This window comes from Chanos chanos, chromosome 3 (genome assembly GCF_902362185.1).
Source record: "Chanos chanos chromosome 3, fChaCha1.1, whole genome shotgun sequence".
NCBI lineage: Eukaryota > Metazoa > Chordata > Actinopteri > Gonorynchiformes > Chanidae > Chanos > Chanos chanos.
Genome location: NC_044497.1, coordinates 9,904,233 through 9,922,360, shown reverse-complemented (window position 1 = coordinate 9,922,360; position 18,128 = coordinate 9,904,233). Strand labels below are relative to the sequence as shown.

Genomic DNA, 18,128 nt, shown 5'->3' with positions numbered 1-18,128 from the left:
AGGACATCTGATTGTGTGGTGTTTTGTAAGGGAAAAAAGAGGCTGTATGGACGTACAGTTCCAGAAGGGGGCGCTCTGCCAGTGGTCGTTGTTGTGTGTGAAGCAGGTGAGGCCTGGCAAGCTACAGTCATCCCCTTTCCTCTGCCTCTTCCTTTCCTTTCTCTCCTTCTTTCTCCTCCGAATCTCATTAAAGAGCTGGGTCTTGTCATCCACTTCTTGCGCTGCATCCCTGCAAAACACAAAGAATCGATCAAACTGTAGCCTCAAAATGAGGCATGACATTGTTGTCATAGGGTTTGTTACCATGGGAATGATGTGAGGAGTGGGAGCCTCGTAACACTGACCGCATCGCCAAGTTCGAGGGCTGTTTTACTCTTTCTCTCTCTCTCACGCACACACACACACACACACACACACACACACACACACACGCAAACATGCATGTGCACACACAAACATTCCTTTAGCATCATTACCTAACCTACTAAGCTGTTTTCTATCTCATTAGAAACATTTACAGCCTTCAGAATAACATGTTTGTGTCTGCACATGCTGGGGTTTTTGCAGATACATGTGTTTGAGGGCTCAGCTAATTCGTCTTCATACTGATATATTGATTCCTCATGCTTTTTGGGGACACGACCGCCAGAGTCTTCCTTTGCTTAACATACCCGAGGATGTCACGAGTGATTTGATCCTGCTATGCCTGCTTACTTGTTTGACATTCTGGCTGCTGTGTACGACACAGACTTTTGACTTAGAATCTCTGGACAGTCTCTGTCTCCCAGAATCAGTGGCGTCAGGAAAAATTGCCAAAAACAATCCATCATTTTCTCCATTACAGCATCTTGGTTATGGTTACATACAGACAAAAACACACGGACACACACACACACAAAAAGAATCCAAACACCACCAAGGAACTGTTATCACCACTCAGAGCCAACAGCCATTCTATATCAAGGTCACCCTCCCATTGAGTACACACAAACACACACTGATCAACAACCAGACAACCATAAAACACAAGTGTTCCCAACACAACATTTATGTTATCAGCACAAAACGTGTTAGATCAACACTTTTACATCTCTGTTGGTAAATAAAACCCCCAAAAAACAGTACTTTTCATTGATACAGATGTGGACACCACTCATGGGGGGACACACACAGATGATACAGGGACACAAACACACACAGAGCAAAGAGACTCACTTAAAGGGGTGCAGATGGTCATTCCTGTTCTTCAATCTTTCAGGTTTGTTTCTCTGCCCTTTCTCTTTGCTATAGTAGCTGGTTTCAACAGAGAGAGAGCAGCTAAGTTCATGCCATTCTCCACAGATTCCCAATGGCTGCCACAAACTCAAGTGATCTTCAACAAGGTGTTATTGATTTCTGGGAGGTCATTTCAAATTCAGATTGTTAAAATGAAACATGATGGAAAAAAGTAATACTGCGCCCAGTCCTGTGTCAGATGTCACACGATATAAAATATATGGACGACCCTGTATCTATCATCCCTCTGCAGTCCTGAGACAATATTTGACAGAAATTTTATGAGGAGTCTAAGGAACGCTTGGGAACAAATCACTGTGTCTGAACCAAGAGCGAGTTGGTGTGTGTCTAAGACTATCTCTAGCCTAGCGGTTATCGAAAAATTGGCCTTGTGCGCATCAGAATATGGGTTTGTGATACATCGCCATGCTTTCGGCTGGATCTCCATTCTGAGAGCATTAATCACAATCACACCCTGAGATGCTCTCTGCAAGACCTCAACAAATAGCAGTCGGCCCAAAGAGGCCGTAGGGAGGAGAGACTGAAACCACTTCGGGCAAAACTCAACTAAAATGATGCAATTCTCCTGCAACTGTCAGAAAGGGACAATATCATTGTGCTCCTAAAATTGTTCCTGCAGTTGCTGAGTGACAGTTTTTCTAGATATGCGGTGAAAAGCCGTGTCATTAGCGCACTGAATGATTAAACATCTTAAAATGAATAAGCATTGAGTTCTTCAGGGGAAATAATGTGAGAAAAATATGAACAAAATGGAAGAAAGCAGGGTGTGTGAGACGAAGGAGTGAGTTGAGACAAACCTTTTCTTTCCACAGTCACAGTCATCTGGTCTTCTCCTCTTCAAGTGACCTCGTACCTCACGCAGTTTCTTCATCTTATCTTGTAGCAGTTCAATCTGTGACAACAGTTACACTTCACTGAAGAGCAACTTACACCAATATATAAACCAATACACCAGTGCATCTCTGTCCTAACCAAGTGTGAAACCAATTAAATGAGACAAGGATTTTTTTTTTCTGCCATCCTGTCCCAAAATCAAACACAGTAAAATACATGAGCAGAAGCTGAAGACATTGTTGGAAACTGAGGGGTTGAGTGACGGGCTCACCTCTTGGTCTACATAGCTCTTATGGTCCTTCCAGGCTTTGGAAGACTGGTAGATTTCTCTCTCACAGTGCACCGTGTCATTCATTAGTATATAACATCTGAGACAGAATAAGAACATAGTCAGCAAGGTAGCCAAGAGGATACAGGATATACATGTCTGTACAATGATGTGTCCAAAAAGTGTCATTTTTACAGAAGACACACAGGAGCTGTTTGTGTATGTGAGTGCTGTAGGCCAGTAGTCAGTGTTTACTTGTGTGTGACTTTGAGTGAGTTGGGGTATCCCACAGCGTTTGTGTCATCAGCCAGCATCTCTTCTGATCCATCGTCTGATTCCAGTCCAAAGTCCGAGTCAAAGGCTTCGTCTGGCTCATAATGCCGTTTGCTGATTGGCTGTGGTCGCAGAGATGACTCGTCGGCCTGCAGGTCCACATCATAGATCTGGCCCTCAAACTCCACTGACAGAGATCTGGCAGGCCGGGTGTGCACAAACCGAGGCCTGTAGCCTGAGGCAGGACGAGACAAAGAAAAATCAGCCCTTGAAAAGTCTATGCATACACACACACACACACACACACATTTACATGAACATTAAAGATAAAGCTTAGATAAGGCTCGCACATTCTTGAACTTGATAGGATATGGTCACCCTCCACTGTGCATGCAATGTATCACCACTAGGTGTCACCGTCATCTTAAAAAAAAAAAAAAAAAAAACACTAAAACTTACAAACGCAGCATCGTATTAATTGCCCTGAGCGCCGGATGATGAAATGCTTCGATTTCAGCGCATGTAGCATTAAGTATTCTTAAACAGCGCAACCCAAAATGATCTCAAAACACTTCATCATCAACACACCATCAATCACGTTACAGGGTGAAAACAGCACTAATACCATTTCCCATGAGAAGATGCCAGAAGCGTCAGAAGTCTTTAACAGCTTGCACCAACCCCCGCCGCACCTCCTAGAGATCACCCACCCACCCCTGCCCTGTCTGTGTGGTCACTCACGCTGGCTGTTGCCTTGAGTGAACTGCCTTTGGGCACGGCGCTCTGCCTTGGCACTTTTATAGGGTCTGTCCCCGCAATCGCACTCTTTCTCGCGGCTGTTATAACCGCGTGAGGCCAGGCTCCTGGTTCTCTTCCTTGGACCCTCCTTCAAAGAGCCCTTACATTTCTGTAAGCGCCATTTCCCTGTGATCTCCTCGATACAGTGCCATTTCTGTCAGGACAAAGAAGGAAAAGTTTTACTTCAGGTCACGCAACAACGTGACACACCGAACATGCGCCAAATGAAGAGACAGATTTGGGGAGGATGATGTGTGTTAAAAGTGTGCAAAAGGATCATACTTTTTTTTTTTCCCACAAGTGCAAAAAAGACTGTGTTTACTTATCAACTGTTAGAAATACAAAAAGTTCATTCTAGATTAAAACCTTGTTGTAGCATTACTGATATAGTACAACACAGTTGGACAGTTCAACACCATATTAAGTCACAAAGCACAAGCAGGTGCTAATTTGTTCCTAATTTGGTCCTAATTTTGTAAGTGAACATACTTTTAGGCGGGAAGATAGTGTTATCGACTACAGTTCAGATGTTTGCTCAGAACTGTGGGAGACTGTATCCAAACAATGGTGATGGCCATGATCAAATTTCCTGAGAAGCGCTCGCGTTCTGACAAGCAGCTTATATGTCTGAGGGTAATGTTATATCTGCAGGCAAACTCACAGACAGTGGCAACTGGCAGTCTGTTTGCACGACAAGGTACTGAAAATGAGCAAGCCAATGCTAAACTGTCTCGATAGCTAGAGACCTTCATACACTGTTTGCATTCGGACAGACAGATACACACACACATCCCAAAACACACCGTTCCACAGACACTTTCCTCTCTCATTCAGATATTGCCTGGTTTCAAAAGCCTCAAGTCAAACAGACATTAAACAAACGCACATACACACACACACACTGCAAACTCAACAGGGTCTTGCTAACTCACACTCTGACTAGCAGAGTCTCGAATGACATAGAAACATATGCATGCATGCACGCACGCGCACGCACACACACACATGCACTCACATGCACACACTGCAGCGCAGTTACTGAGGGACAGCAGCTGTCAAGTGAACTTTTATGTTGCCACTGTCTTTGCATGGCTTTCAGCTAAAGCACTCAGGCTGCATTCCTCTATGTCTATGAACACAGCACACACAGGGCTCTCAGGGGAACAGTCAAATAGAGAGAGAGAGAGAGGTAAGCTACACAAGCTGGAACTTGATCTGGAAGTGGCAGACCAAAACTGATACAGCTTTGAGAGTCTAGACCGTGACACCACCGGGTTTGCATTTGGGCTCAACCTGGAGGCTGCTGACATCATGTTTCAATTTTGAACCAGAAACCTGGATACTGAAATAATGATGGAACTAGAACAAAGCTTGGCTGCACAATACTGTGAGACAGTGGCTAATATAAGTTACCAGTCCACTTTTCTGTCGACCTAATTTGAAATTACGGACACATCTCCATCTAACTGCATAGGGAGGGTTATAATTTAAAGCAATATCTCACTACCGTGTGATGGCACCCAGAAATATTAGAAGATTAGAAGCTAGAGTTGATCAAATCCACCGTGATGGTTTTTTTTTTTTGTTTTTTTGTTTTTTGAAGTTGGTGTACTGTTCTAGAGCTTCAAGGAAGAATGGTTTGGAGTGGCAAAGCTAATGGTAGCAACAGATTTATGCTTTAGTGCATAAATATGTTTGTTACAACATAAGAGAACATGGGTCAAATGCCCATGAAAACATCATGAAAAGTCATGATATTTTTAATTTATATTTAAAAGCTTTTTTATCAGTCTGCATTTACAGTTTCACTTGGGAGCACAGACTCGTGTAGAGGCAAGAATGTACACACACACACACACACACACACACGCGTGAATGTGAGAGTGTGTGTGTGTGTGTGTGTGTGTTTGTGAGAGAGAGAGAGAGAAAGAGAGAGAGAGAATCAAATCAACTCCCTGGGCCAAATGTAACAAGAAAAACACTTACTAGCCCATGCAGACTATCTGGTTCATATTAGCAATGTCCTTGAAAGCTTGTCTGTATTTTAATGCTACCTGAAATTATAACAATTTGTATTGTTCAGCTCCATCTGATTCATTGCTATACCACATAGCGTTAGGGAAACAGGCATGGCATGCTGTTTAACAGGCCCAGATGAAAGGGAACCACAGTAGAATTAGTCCTTCTTGTTCCACATACCAATTTCCAATTACACCTCACTTGTTATAAATGGCAGTTTGAATTACAAAAAGGCTTATCATGGGACCAGTGCTATGCAGAGAACAGATGTGCCTAAGAGGGCATTTTGCTGGTATTTTATACTGCTACAATATGTTTCAAGTGTTGAAAATGGAACCATGTTCTTGGAAAGGAAAAACTTCCTTACTCTTAGGATTATGGTACAGGAAAATCAAAGGCCCTTACACTTATATAATGTACACTTATATAACAACCGGTAAATCCCATTCTTTCAGTGCGTGACATGGTATACATGTAATGATTAAGCATTTAACAGAAAAATCTAAATGAATGAAGGGGACCCTTGAAAAGGTTACGTTAGTAACGTTAAACAAAGCGGAGAAAGCTACAATTCATTTTTAATCCAGAGAGAGAGAGATACAATTTTGAACCCAGAGTGAGATAACCCTGTTAGGGGCCCTGCTCACATTTCACAATCTGAGATGTTGCAGGTGTTATGATAGTTTCGGTCGTACCTGTCCTGGTTGCTCACACGGTGTCTGAAACTCAGCCTGCTGACACACCTCCTTCACCTTCTTGTACTTGGGCAAGCTGTTTGTGTGCTGTGTGTTCAGGCTGCCTCCTGTGTCTTCTTTCTTGCGCAGGATTTTGCTGGAATGACAAGTAGGCCTCATAAGCTATACTGCAGGGCTGCGGCTCTTAGCTGGCGACTGCTCTGTGGCTTTGGGTGCCAGGAAAGCCTAGGCGACATGCCCAGGTCAGTCTCACTCAACCACTCCAGGCAAATCATTTGACCTGACTTACCCACAACTCCCCTTGGCTTAGTCAGAGCTGACTGCATTCTTAAGACACTCCAAAGTAACTACACACTACAAAATTCTGAAAACTATAACTTAAACATGTTATTCTAACTGTCAGATTGTCGTATTATTGTATTTGGATTACTTTCCACTTCGTTTTTCATGCCAGGTTAATTTCTCAGACATTATAGATGTTCTACACATCTATATATCTTGCATTAGATCCAATAGCCTAATTTTCTCTAAAAGGCTAGGCAGCAGCAGTGCTGCTTGCAGCTTAGTCACAGGAATGGCAGCCAGTTCTGGTGAAAAGCATACTTTATTGCAGAGCCATTCTCGGAAAATTTGTTTCACAATGTCTGAAATTGTGAAAAGAGGTCTGGGACTATCAACTGTGGGAGCAACTACAGAAGAACCACCCAATAAATGTGATTATTCACACTTCAATCCCAGTGCGCAGGGACGGATGGATGGATGGATGTTTCAAGCTCTAAGTGTTCGAGGAAGCGCTCTGCACTGTGTCATATTCTGAGAAACGTTTATAGAGATTGAGCAGGACTATGGCGAAAAATAAGAGCTGGACCTTACTATTTGGGATCAATTTGAGAATTAAACAGATGCTTTCCATTAGCGTGGCAATACCGTAGCACACGACCTATTGGCATTATATTGGTCATGTGATATTCAGCTAATGCACTCACACGCAATGCTTGGAACTTGTGTGAATGAGCAATACAACACTTAATAACAGTTGAGTTAGGCTACAGTAATCATCCCATGATTTTTAGAGTTATGTACAAAAAGCTGGGCTAGACTGGCGAAACACAGAGGACAAATTTCCCCTATAGGGATCAACCAAGTATATCTAAACATCATAGCTGGGATTTCTGATATCGGGACATGATTGGCACTGTATACATTGTTAACACTGGATACTGTTCTTAGTTAACATTCCATTCTAGATATCAGAAAGTGCTGTAATAGCAAGTTGCAATCGAATTGCTAACGTCAAAAATCATTTGAGAGAAGGCTACGCTGACTTGCCAAAGACTCGCCACACTGAGAAGGTTTGTTTATATTGTATAAATTCAGCTCCATTGTGCCAGGGTAACTTATCCAAAAGTTCAAGGACACAGAGAACCATGTCAAGTTAATGGCTAATATCTTTCAGACATGTGTGAAATGTATATGTTCCATGGATGACAAAGGTTCCTGTTTCCCTAATGTAAACTGTGCTTTTTACAGCTAACAGAAACAGACCAGTCAATCAAATTTACTTGCTCAAATTCTATTCAAGTAATAAACTTCTTCAAATGACTTGAATAAAAATGTGTTATACGTTAATCTTTTGGCAGACCTACACAAAACAGAATGGAAATTAAGAATGTAATTTTACCCTCTTTCTACGAGGAATGTGTCCCTCCAGACTTTGGGTTTTCGGTTTGGTTTGAATCTGAAAAACAAAATGCACATGGTTTTGTAAAATTGATATGGAATGTCACTTCATACCATCACCAGCTGTTTACATGCTCTGTATGCAATACATGACATAAATTGCAGTAGTCCCAGAGCTACAAATCGAGTCATAAAAGAACCTATGGATATGAACATAACAACTTGTCATTCACTGGAAAAGCTGTGCTTCACATCATAGATCCTGTTTAAATAAGCTCCAAGTGTTTAATGTTTCTTTAGCTGTATGAGAGGTTTTCAAACAGGATACGGCCCAACATTCAAGTTCAATTGTTGCTCCACACAAGCTGTACTCTAAGGAGAGGGATCTCACCTGTTGCCTGTCTTTTCCTGCTCCAGCAGCTTGAGGACTGATTTGCCATCCATGTCAGGTGGAGTGTCCAATCCAGCAATATCCAGGATGGTGGGAGCTAGATCAATGTTCAGGACAATCTGAGGGTTTCTGTCACAAACAAGTTACAAAGCACAGATCATCACATAACATCCACTGTTATAGAAAACCAAGCAAGTGTGAAATAATGTTATTTCTACACAGGGTTTTAACTGTTTTCTCTCACTCTGTTTAGCACAAGGACAAATATACTGTGAAGTCTTGTATGTAAGAAGTTAAACTTACACCGCCCCTGGTTCTACATTGGGCCCCCTCACAAAGAAGGGCACTCTGATGTCAAAATCATATGGCATGGACTTCCCCTTGACCAGGCCAAACTGCCCTATGTGGTATCCATGGTCTGCTGTGTAAATTATATAAGTGTTGTCCAGTTCTCCAGTGTCCACCAGTGTCTGATAGATCTGAAGACAAACACAGCCCTCATCTGTTATTCATAACGTTATGGTGCATCTGTACTTTCTGGCATTAGATCTCAGACTGAAATCAGAGGAAAAAGGTTTTATAGGCACTGACCTTCTCCACTGAGTCATCCACAGACATCAATGTCTGAAGTCTCTTCCTGTGCAGGAAGTTGGTGAACTCCATATGAATGGGCTTCATAGGGCCTGTGTACTGCATGATCCAATGTTTGTCCATATTGGGTGCATAGTTGTAACTGGGTGTTCTGCAGACAAAAGACACGCACAAAATGTTTCCCTTTGGATTTTGCAATTCAGGGACTATGTTCACCTGTCTGCCAGTTCACAACCTCAGGCTCCTGTTAGTTTTATCTTCTGTATAACATGTTTGGCAAGCATCAATAACAGAGCTGCACATCCTCTATTTGCCCAAGGAAATGTACTAATTCTCCCTGGTAGGTGCTTTTTCAGGGCTCTATGTTGATCTCTAATAACACCAAACTGAGACTCTCAAGGTTTCTTGGCATGAAGAAATCATTTGAGGGTTGGCACATGCTTATGAAAATAATAGCTCCACAGCCTTCAGGCCCAAAATAAAGTTTGTAACAACCCTTGGAATGAAAACTCATAACAAGTCATGCACATTTGAAGTGGGAAATGAAATCCTGAGTAAACAAGAGGCACTGAGTATGTTTATGGAATTGGGTTGAGTAGGCGGCCACCTGTTGACTGCCTGGCCCCTCTCTAGAGTTGGACTTTGCTGGAGAGCCACCCCTCCTGTGACTGCTGGGTCAGACCCTTGGACCTGGATCTTTAATGAAGCCTTATGACAGGAGAGCTACATTCTGACAGAGTGGATGGCTCCTGCCCTCAGCTCTTCATGCTGCTTTTGTCTGTCTGCTGAACTTTTCACCCAACCAGTGAGGCGGTCTAATACGCCAGACAAAAGAACCTGTCTCTTTGCTCTACTCTATTGAAGTAGGCTAGAGGCATGGCACTACCAAGAAATGTGGGGGTCAGAAAAAATAAATCACTCTGGATTTGGCAGACATCATACCTGAGACCTGTTGCGTTTAACCAAACAAAGAGACGCGGACAGAAGGGACTTCCCTTAGATCGGAACACAATAGCACGGATGAAATGTTTCACATTCTAAGCCACGATGAAAGTAGCAAGCTGAAAAATAGCAGATTATTTCATGGATAAAACTTTTCAAATTTGTAATTTAGATGCGTCAATGCTTCCAGAGGATTTTTTTTTCCTTTTCACAGCAGGCTAAGTGGAACATTTGGATTGTGGAGAATTCCAATGTCATTAATATCAAATGTCTCTTGCACTTGCCTTTCAGAGTTTAGACACCTATATGATTTATGGGGGCGCTGTTTAATTGCGGGGGGAGTATAAATGTATCTCAGTTTAGCTGTATCAGTTATCAAAGATTCTCTTGCGTGACAATTTTTTTTTTTTTTTTTTACATTCTAGTGCCAAGTAGATTGAAAGCTTTATTTAACTCCTGACTGATGAGTGCACGGGGATCAACTCTGTATTTCCCCCCTCATTGTGCAACTGACGAATGAAACATAATGGTGCCTAAATTTACACTTGGCACCAAATGTATCGGATACAAAAGTTTGCTTTTCATTATGGCCTTAGATATCAAGCGCTGGGGATGGAAGAGGGTGACAGCAGCATCTGAAACGTGGATGCATCCATCGCTTACTCCTGCTTTTCGCTTACCATCTGTCTCCCCGTTCCATTCGCAGAACTTGCCAGGCAACATTCTCAGCACCGCGACAACATGCCAGTCACTTTGAACCCTAAGGCCTCCCTGTGTGAACTATTCAGAGCCTCAGATTGCACTAAAAATATATTAATAACATCAACAAAGGCTGTTCTAGAATAAACAATGCATTCCACGCATCCCAAAACCTGCAGAGTGAAGGCCTTGATTGATATGAGGGAGGTCAGGATGTCCTGCGTGAAGAGGAGCTGAAATAATAGCGAGAGAGAGCGAGCGAGCAAGAGAGGGAGAGAGAGAGAGCATAGCAGTGTGAGTGGGTTCCTATCTGTCTTGGGGACTTTGGGTTCACTGTGATGCTAAGAATGAGGGGATGGCGGGCTCGTTGCCATGGCTCTTACTGTGGAATAGGATCTCAGCCATCAAACCCTGATGATAGTGCTGTGAACCCATCATGGGCTTGGCACTGGGACAAGGCTCCATAAAAATCTCATCCCCATCGTCTGGATGGTATGTGCCAAAATTATTCTTAGATGATAAATCATTTTGATTCAACGGTGGTATAGTCATTTGCAAGAGTAGCAATTCAATGCACTGTCATCATCTACGATGAACAGGCTATTTTTAATAGTGTCCCAACAATAGGTTGAGTTAGATTCCTTGAATTGCACAGTTATATTTTACTAGTCAATTATAAAGTCATAAAATTTGGAGAGGAATGATCTACATGGAATGTTTGACTTATGTTCTCTTGAAATTCGTGATTGGGATCACATAATTCTGTCATAAAAAAATGTTTTAAATTTAAAAAAAAAAAAAAAAAAAAACGTAGACTCAACAAAAATGCCCATTTTCTTTAGTCTGGACTTGATGTCTAAAGTTAAAGGACATGCTTGGTTCAGGGCAGTTCATTTCTGTCCTTGTAGCAGCATGTTCTGGAATGTTCCAGAGTGTGGTGGGGATCTTACATGTGCTGGGAGGCGTTGGGGAAGAGCTCGGAGTACTGGGGTGCAGAGTCCTCGGGTCCGTGCGGTGCTGCATGACTGATCACCATCATCACCGGTCGGTGTGGGAACATGCGCTTGGACATCCGGAAAAAGTTAATGCTGTCATTTGTGATCAAATCGGTGAAGTAGTCCTAGAACGAGAAACCGAAGCGAGACATTTAACCCAAATGGCAAAGTGACAGAAGCCATGGTCTGCATAAGCCAACATGGGCACGGAGCCAAAGTATTTGCAATCCCTCCCCAGCTTGAATGAATAAATCAACCCCAGCACAAACTATGAAATCACAAATGTCTTAGTAACAAAGAGGCAAGTCATACTCCCTTTACATTAAACCAGTGGCTAATGGATGCATGACACTGCGAGCGAGTTTGACATGCTCCGGCGCATTACTCCATATGACACAGGTGTTGACGCCAACGCTTCATGGAGAGAGAGAAGGTCACGGCCGTCCACTGGGTCAGTGTTATGACAACATTAAGGTCTCTCTTTACCCGGGACAAGGCTACGGCAGGAATGTACAGAGGGCCTCCCAAGGACGGGCTCATCGCATGGGACTTGAAGCCCCTCCGCAGTAGCACTGGGTCTTGCACTTTGAGGGTTATGGGAACAACACCTGGTCTCCATGCCCCCCCACTCTGTCTTGTCTAATACTAACATTGCCACAGGCTGATGTTGGGGGAAGTTGATTTAAGGCTATTGTTCAGAAGCCAGTGAATGGATAATGCCCTGAAGGACCTCTTTACCCAGCGAACGCTGTGTCGCTTAAATTCAGTGATGTCTCCTGTTTTCCACAGGCAAAAGAGAGAAGTATGAGCTTCAGACAGAAACAGATGAATAATTGTGTTTATGTATGTTAAAGGATTTGGTAAGTTGTTTGGAAGTTAAATCATGTTCCACGGGAAATACAGTGTATACATACAGTAAAGCTGTATGACTTCTGTGATAAATGATACTTGAAGTGGTTCATGACTTTTCATGGCTGACATACTACATCTGTCCTGAGTAATGTAATTATAGATGTGACTCTGACACTAAAACCATTCAGAAAGACTTGGGTTTGTGTGCTAACACCGGTCTGCACTGCCCCTCAGTGCCAAAACAAAATGAAACAATTTACTAAAAAAAATGCTGCCCTACATCACAAAAAAAAAAAAAAAAAAAAAAAAAAAAAAAAACCAAAAAGAGCATAGCTGAGAAATGGGCAAGATTTTCGGCTGTCTTACTGTGATCAAGACCAGTCCCTATTCAAAGTGGTAAGAACATTTGGTCAGTCTACAGAACAGAACTTTATATTATTGCAGTTACACATTTTCTGACCGCTGACGGAAGCCTAAATAAAATTCTGTCAGGCCTTCTGAAGAAGAACTTACCGAAGTGTTTTTTGGTGGTTATGGAATCCACTTAATGATGAAGCCACAAACCATCTAGTCTCCAGCACAAAAACATTCAACCTCAGTTATTTCTCAATTTGTGGGTAACGTAACACCTTCGTCTAATTCAACAAGCAAGTCATTCACATCTGAGTACCACTCCAAACATTTATTTACCCATCCCTCAGTCAACCCTGTAAAAATGCCAAGCCAACTTGTGCCCAAACCAAGAAACCTCTGCTTGAATTCCACAGACCATGAGAACTCCGCTACCTTGATGGACATTGGCAAACAACAGTGCTGGGAAAAGCGAATTCATTCTGACAGCTTTCAGGGGATGATAGAGTGATGCCATGCAAGGTAAGACTTTTCAAACTCTGATTTATCACTGTTCTCACAACTTCAGTCTAACACTGGGGTGGCAAAATTGTTTTGGGTTTTTTTTTTTCTCTTCATCTACTACCAATCTGTAGTACAGAACATTACATCCACAAATCAAAATCAACAAGACAAAAACAGAGTAGCAATTCCCAAAAGAAACTTCACCCTGAGGGCATCTCTGTTTTATTGTCTCTCTAGTGGTGTGGTAAACCATATTGACTATAAAAGTTGGTGTTACAGAGATGTGGAGACGCCACTACACATCAACACTTCCCCTTTAATTTACCTCAGATTCCTAGCATTTTAGATCACCCCAGTACTATAAGTGATAGTAAACCTAAAATTAGTTGGGAAAAGACCTTACAATTGGACATGAGCCCTAAACAAAGGAGTGACAGGATCAGTATATCCTCCTCTGGCGGAGTGATAGGGGCCGTGAACCCAGACCGACAGACACATACCTTGGCATAGTCAGCACCGTGCTTCTCCTTGATGCCGTTCCGACAGACGGTGTAATTATAGAAGCGGGAATTTTTGATCAGTCCCACCCATTCTCGCCACCCAGGCGGAATGTAGCTGCCGTTGTATTCGTTGAGGTACTTCCCGAAGAAAGCTGTGAAAACATGATTGTGCTCTGTGATACCAAACAGACAGACCAAAATGACCATCCATGCAAGAAAGTGTTTGACTTCCCCGTTCGTCTGCCCACAAAACAACTAGTGGAAGTTTTTGTTCTCTTCTTTCAACAAGACCAAAAAAAAACTGAGCTGAGAGCTGATGTATGAGTTTCATTGAAAAGGATGACAGCACATGTTCCTCTATTTTCTTAATGGGTAAAGCTCTTAGGATGTGGCCCCTTTTGAAAATACCTGTGAATGTCTGTTTACATATTGGTGTGTGTGTCTCCTTTTGGACTAAGCCAAGCTAAAACATCTTCCAAAGGAACTGGGCAAACTGCCAGTCTACACCAGAAAGCTAATTGTAGACTAACATATCAGCTAGAAACCGCAGGCGGCAGCAAAGCCCGCAGGCCTCCATTCAGAGGTTGAGCAAGTAGTCAGTCACACAGACAAAACTGATCAGCTAGGACAGCAACTGCTCTGGCACCGATTGAAAAGTGTCCTTTAAATGTAGGTTTAACTTTTAATACTGTGTCTCTGAGAGGGATCCTACTGGGTGCTGCGTTGACTGATAGAGATGAAAAGTACCTCTGAATTGACCATTTTCACAGAACACATGGATATGACGATATGTAAAACTTGGTCTTATGTCCTCAAATCTAGGTGCTGATTGTAATTTCAGAGTAAGACATCCGTATGTGCGTTTATAGTGGATACAGGATGTCATATTCCATTCGAAATTATAATAAAACAATTTGAAATTCACGCAGTACATTGGTTTTTTTTTTTCCCTCTTTTTTGGGAGCGTTTATGATGTCTTTACACTTTTTGTAGCTCTCACACATTTGTACATTGATTTTTAACTGGCTTAATGCTGGGATAGCCCTGAGTGTAAAACCTGATATGGATCTAAATGGTCTCACCTGTCCTGTATCCAGTGTTGTTGAGATAGACAGCAAAGGAGCGGGGTTCATGTTGGGCTTGCCAAGATGGTGACGAACAGTTCTCATTGTTGGTGTAGGTGTTGTGGTTGTGAACATACTTCCCCGTTAGCATTGAGGAACGTGATGGACAGCACATTGGTGTAGTAACAAAGGCATTGGTGAAAGTGGTACCACCATCCTCCATGATCTTACGAGTTTTGTTCATCACTTGTAAAGAACCTATCAGAGAGCAAAGAGTTCGTCGCGTGACACCACTGCAAAACCAACCCCTCCAAAAACTCAAACCCTCATACGTGTATATCCAGATATTATCCAAGCAACAAATCACTGATTATAACTGTTATATTCATTTGCTTGGAAAACGCTCTCTACGTGCTCTGTAGCACTGCGGTGACTAGCTGTGGTTACATGTCTAAGGTCTTCAACCTCTCTGAAATTTGAGTGAAGCCATTTCCAGTTGTGGGAGATTAGAATGAAAACGACTGCCAGGCTTTTAATGTGACGGACAGAGACTGAAGCCTGCTGATTCTTATGTTCTCACAGGGGGAATTTAGTCCAGTGACGACAGTAAGGCTCACCACACGCGTCTACCATAGATCTGATGGCACAGACCAGCAAAATGCCTGAGGTGTTGAATAAAGAGGGGTAATGGTAAGCTTGCTGATACACTTAAAGTACTGGCTTCCACATAGTAAAAAACGAAGGGTTTTTTTTTTTCTTTGAAATCCTGCATTAATAACGAATTATTTGAATACAAATGATTCACAGGAAAAGCCAGACAAATAAGCTGAGAAGGGATATCAACACATTTGACTTGACCTTTTACTTTTATTAGCCATCAGCAACAACGTCTGCAGAGTGTATATTCTCCCAAACTTGATTTCCCTCTTGGGTATCCAATTTACCAGTTTAATTTAATCTGAAAGTCTATAAAACCCAGCCTTTTCATTTGTTGTTGTTCACTTCAGTGTATAAAATACCCGGCAGTTATTGGAGCCCCCTTAATGTTCTAATGTTGGCTTAAGTCTTACTCGGATAAATTACTTTGATAAATGCAATAAATTCACTATGTAGAATGCTATTAATTAGTATATGCATAACATAACTAAATTAACAGCACTATATATGGACACACAGTCTGCAAACAAAAGCCACACCACCTCCCTTATACCTCTGAGTATTATCGTGGAGATGAGCACATTAAATGACACATTGACCTGCATGTTCAGACACTGTGAGCAAACTTTCGTGTTATGCATAGCACTTAAAATAGCAATCCAGTCACAGTTAAAAAGTCTACAACATAAGCTCACATATACATCATAGTTCACTGCTTCTCTCTATCAACTAGGCATTCACAAAAGTATGTTCAAAGTATAATTTAAAAGTCAAACTTTTCAGAACTTGTATTTGAGTTTTTACGTTTTTAAGTTTATTTTCAGGGACTCCCAATTTTTGAGGTTTGTAGGGGGTACAAAGGGATAGTTAAGGGATTGTGGACCCCTCAGGACCCCCCATGTTTTGAACCATGGTTTAACTGTTACCTCATGCTGTTGCTGGAAGTTGCTTTGGATAAAATGAACGAGTAGATGGAATATGAATATTTCATTGACATTTTTCCGTTTGAGTGAGTCAGCAGTGCAGGTTGCTTATTCAGTCTTAATCACTGGTTTTAAAATATATTATTTTTATTTACACCACGAACTGTACGTTTTTGTGTTGTAAGACTAACATCTGCCATGCTTACCAAGTTCCACATCCTGGTCATCAGTCATGATAAGAATGATGTTGGGCCGTATGTTCCGACGGTCTCGTTGGACCCGGCCACGGAGACCCTGACTTCGTGTGGTGAAACCAGAGCAACCTGGCACCATGGAAACGATCAGAGCCACCACCCAGGCCAGGCTGAGCAGCTTCATGATGGAAGAGAGGCGAAGTGTGTAGCTGTAGTCTGCAGACCGGACCAGTCACAAGCGAGCCTAGGGAATAAAGGCGACGGACAAGTGAGAATGCTATACTAATATAGGACACGAAGAGAGATGATATCTGAAAGGGACAAATGCCTATGAGAAATGGAAGAGACTTTTAGAGTCACTTCCTCTCTACTTTGAGAGACAAGAAAATAAATGGCAATTCCATATCCTAAAAAATAAACGGTTAAACACACTTGCACCTGACAAATCGTTTACATCTGTTTTTAAACTTTCTCTTGTGTCATCTGCAAATCAAGGAATGAACCACTGAGGAAGATGTATGTCACCACAATCCCACCACTCCAAACTCATAATAACAAAATGTCCTGTAAAATTAATTAGCGTTAAACCCAGCTCTGGGACGCAACATACGTTTTCTTCCTACCATATACCAAATATGGACAGCATAGAGTAAACCAAAAAAACCAAACAACTGCCAAAACCGTCTATAATTCCATGAGAACTAATCCGGGATTTGGTCATAAAAAAAAAAGAGACATAAAAAATCTCACCTGCACAGCTCCTATTAGTGTCATACTTCTTATGTCCTTCTCTCTCACCAACACACACACTTTCTCATACACACATGCACACACACACACACACACACCCCACTTTACTGACAGAGAGCCTTGAGTTCAGTATTCTCTCTTCCAGGGTGTGCTGACAGTCTACCACTCACTCTCCCATCTGTCCCAACAGATGATAGATTATAACTCACTGCATGTCATTGGTTACATGGTCTTACAGCACCTCCCCCTTTGTCTACTATGAACCAATTGCAGCCTTTGGCCATCTTGTCAGTCAGAATGCCCAAGGCTGGTGACCCCTGGCGGACAGCCGGCAGGGAGTAAGGAACCAGAATAAGGGGAGGGGGGTTCCGCTACATTAACCCCCGTGCTGCAGACGCCAATCACAGATTGACACTGACATTCTACTGCAGCACTCAGGCTATCAAAGATAGCTCCTACACTGTGCAATGTACCTCTAAATAGCATGAATTAAACTCTCATTCTGTCAAATACGTTTCAAGAAAATTACCATGTGATACACACACACACACACACACTTTAATCTCATTTTGTGTTCTTTGCCTTGGAATTGTAATAAATCTTTTGAGGCATTTAAGAAATGCCAAATCTATTTGGTTAAGTTTTAAAAAGGACAAAGAACTGTTACAAGCTGTAAACTTTTTTAGTCCTCCTCCACAAGAACGATCTTTAGAGGTATTAGGTAAGGGGTAAAAAGTTAGGTTATTATTGAAATAGATTACCCAACCTTATGGAGGACCATATTGAAAATGGCATCATGCTAGTCATTGTTCTGAATCAATGGTCTGTGTCACAATTTGGTCTGGTTTGCAC

At 42.1% G+C, this 18,128-nt stretch overlaps 1 protein-coding gene across 1 annotated transcript in view; it reads right to left on the bottom strand.

The window, feature by feature from the left end:
• The window catches only part of sulf1 (sulfatase 1), a 30,331-nt gene that overhangs the window by 5,643 nt on the left and 6,560 nt on the right, over positions 1-18,128 (bottom strand). Inside the window, exons 3-17 of the mRNA XM_030767548.1 lie at positions 16,539-16,742; positions 14,771-15,010; positions 13,689-13,840; positions 11,437-11,606; positions 8,846-8,996; positions 8,558-8,733; positions 8,255-8,383; positions 7,865-7,921; positions 6,184-6,319; positions 3,413-3,623; positions 2,654-2,906; positions 2,402-2,498; positions 2,094-2,188; positions 1,216-1,293; positions 57-229 (exon numbers count right to left, since the gene is read on the bottom strand). Of these exons, the coding sequence (XP_030623408.1) occupies positions 57-229; positions 1,216-1,293; positions 2,094-2,188; positions 2,402-2,498; positions 2,654-2,906; positions 3,413-3,623; positions 6,184-6,319; positions 7,865-7,921; positions 8,255-8,383; positions 8,558-8,733; positions 8,846-8,996; positions 11,437-11,606; positions 13,689-13,840; positions 14,771-15,010; positions 16,539-16,742 (2,322 nt within the window). The remainder of the gene's footprint in view (positions 1-56; positions 230-1,215; positions 1,294-2,093; positions 2,189-2,401; positions 2,499-2,653; positions 2,907-3,412; positions 3,624-6,183; positions 6,320-7,864; positions 7,922-8,254; positions 8,384-8,557; positions 8,734-8,845; positions 8,997-11,436; positions 11,607-13,688; positions 13,841-14,770; positions 15,011-16,538; positions 16,743-18,128) is intronic.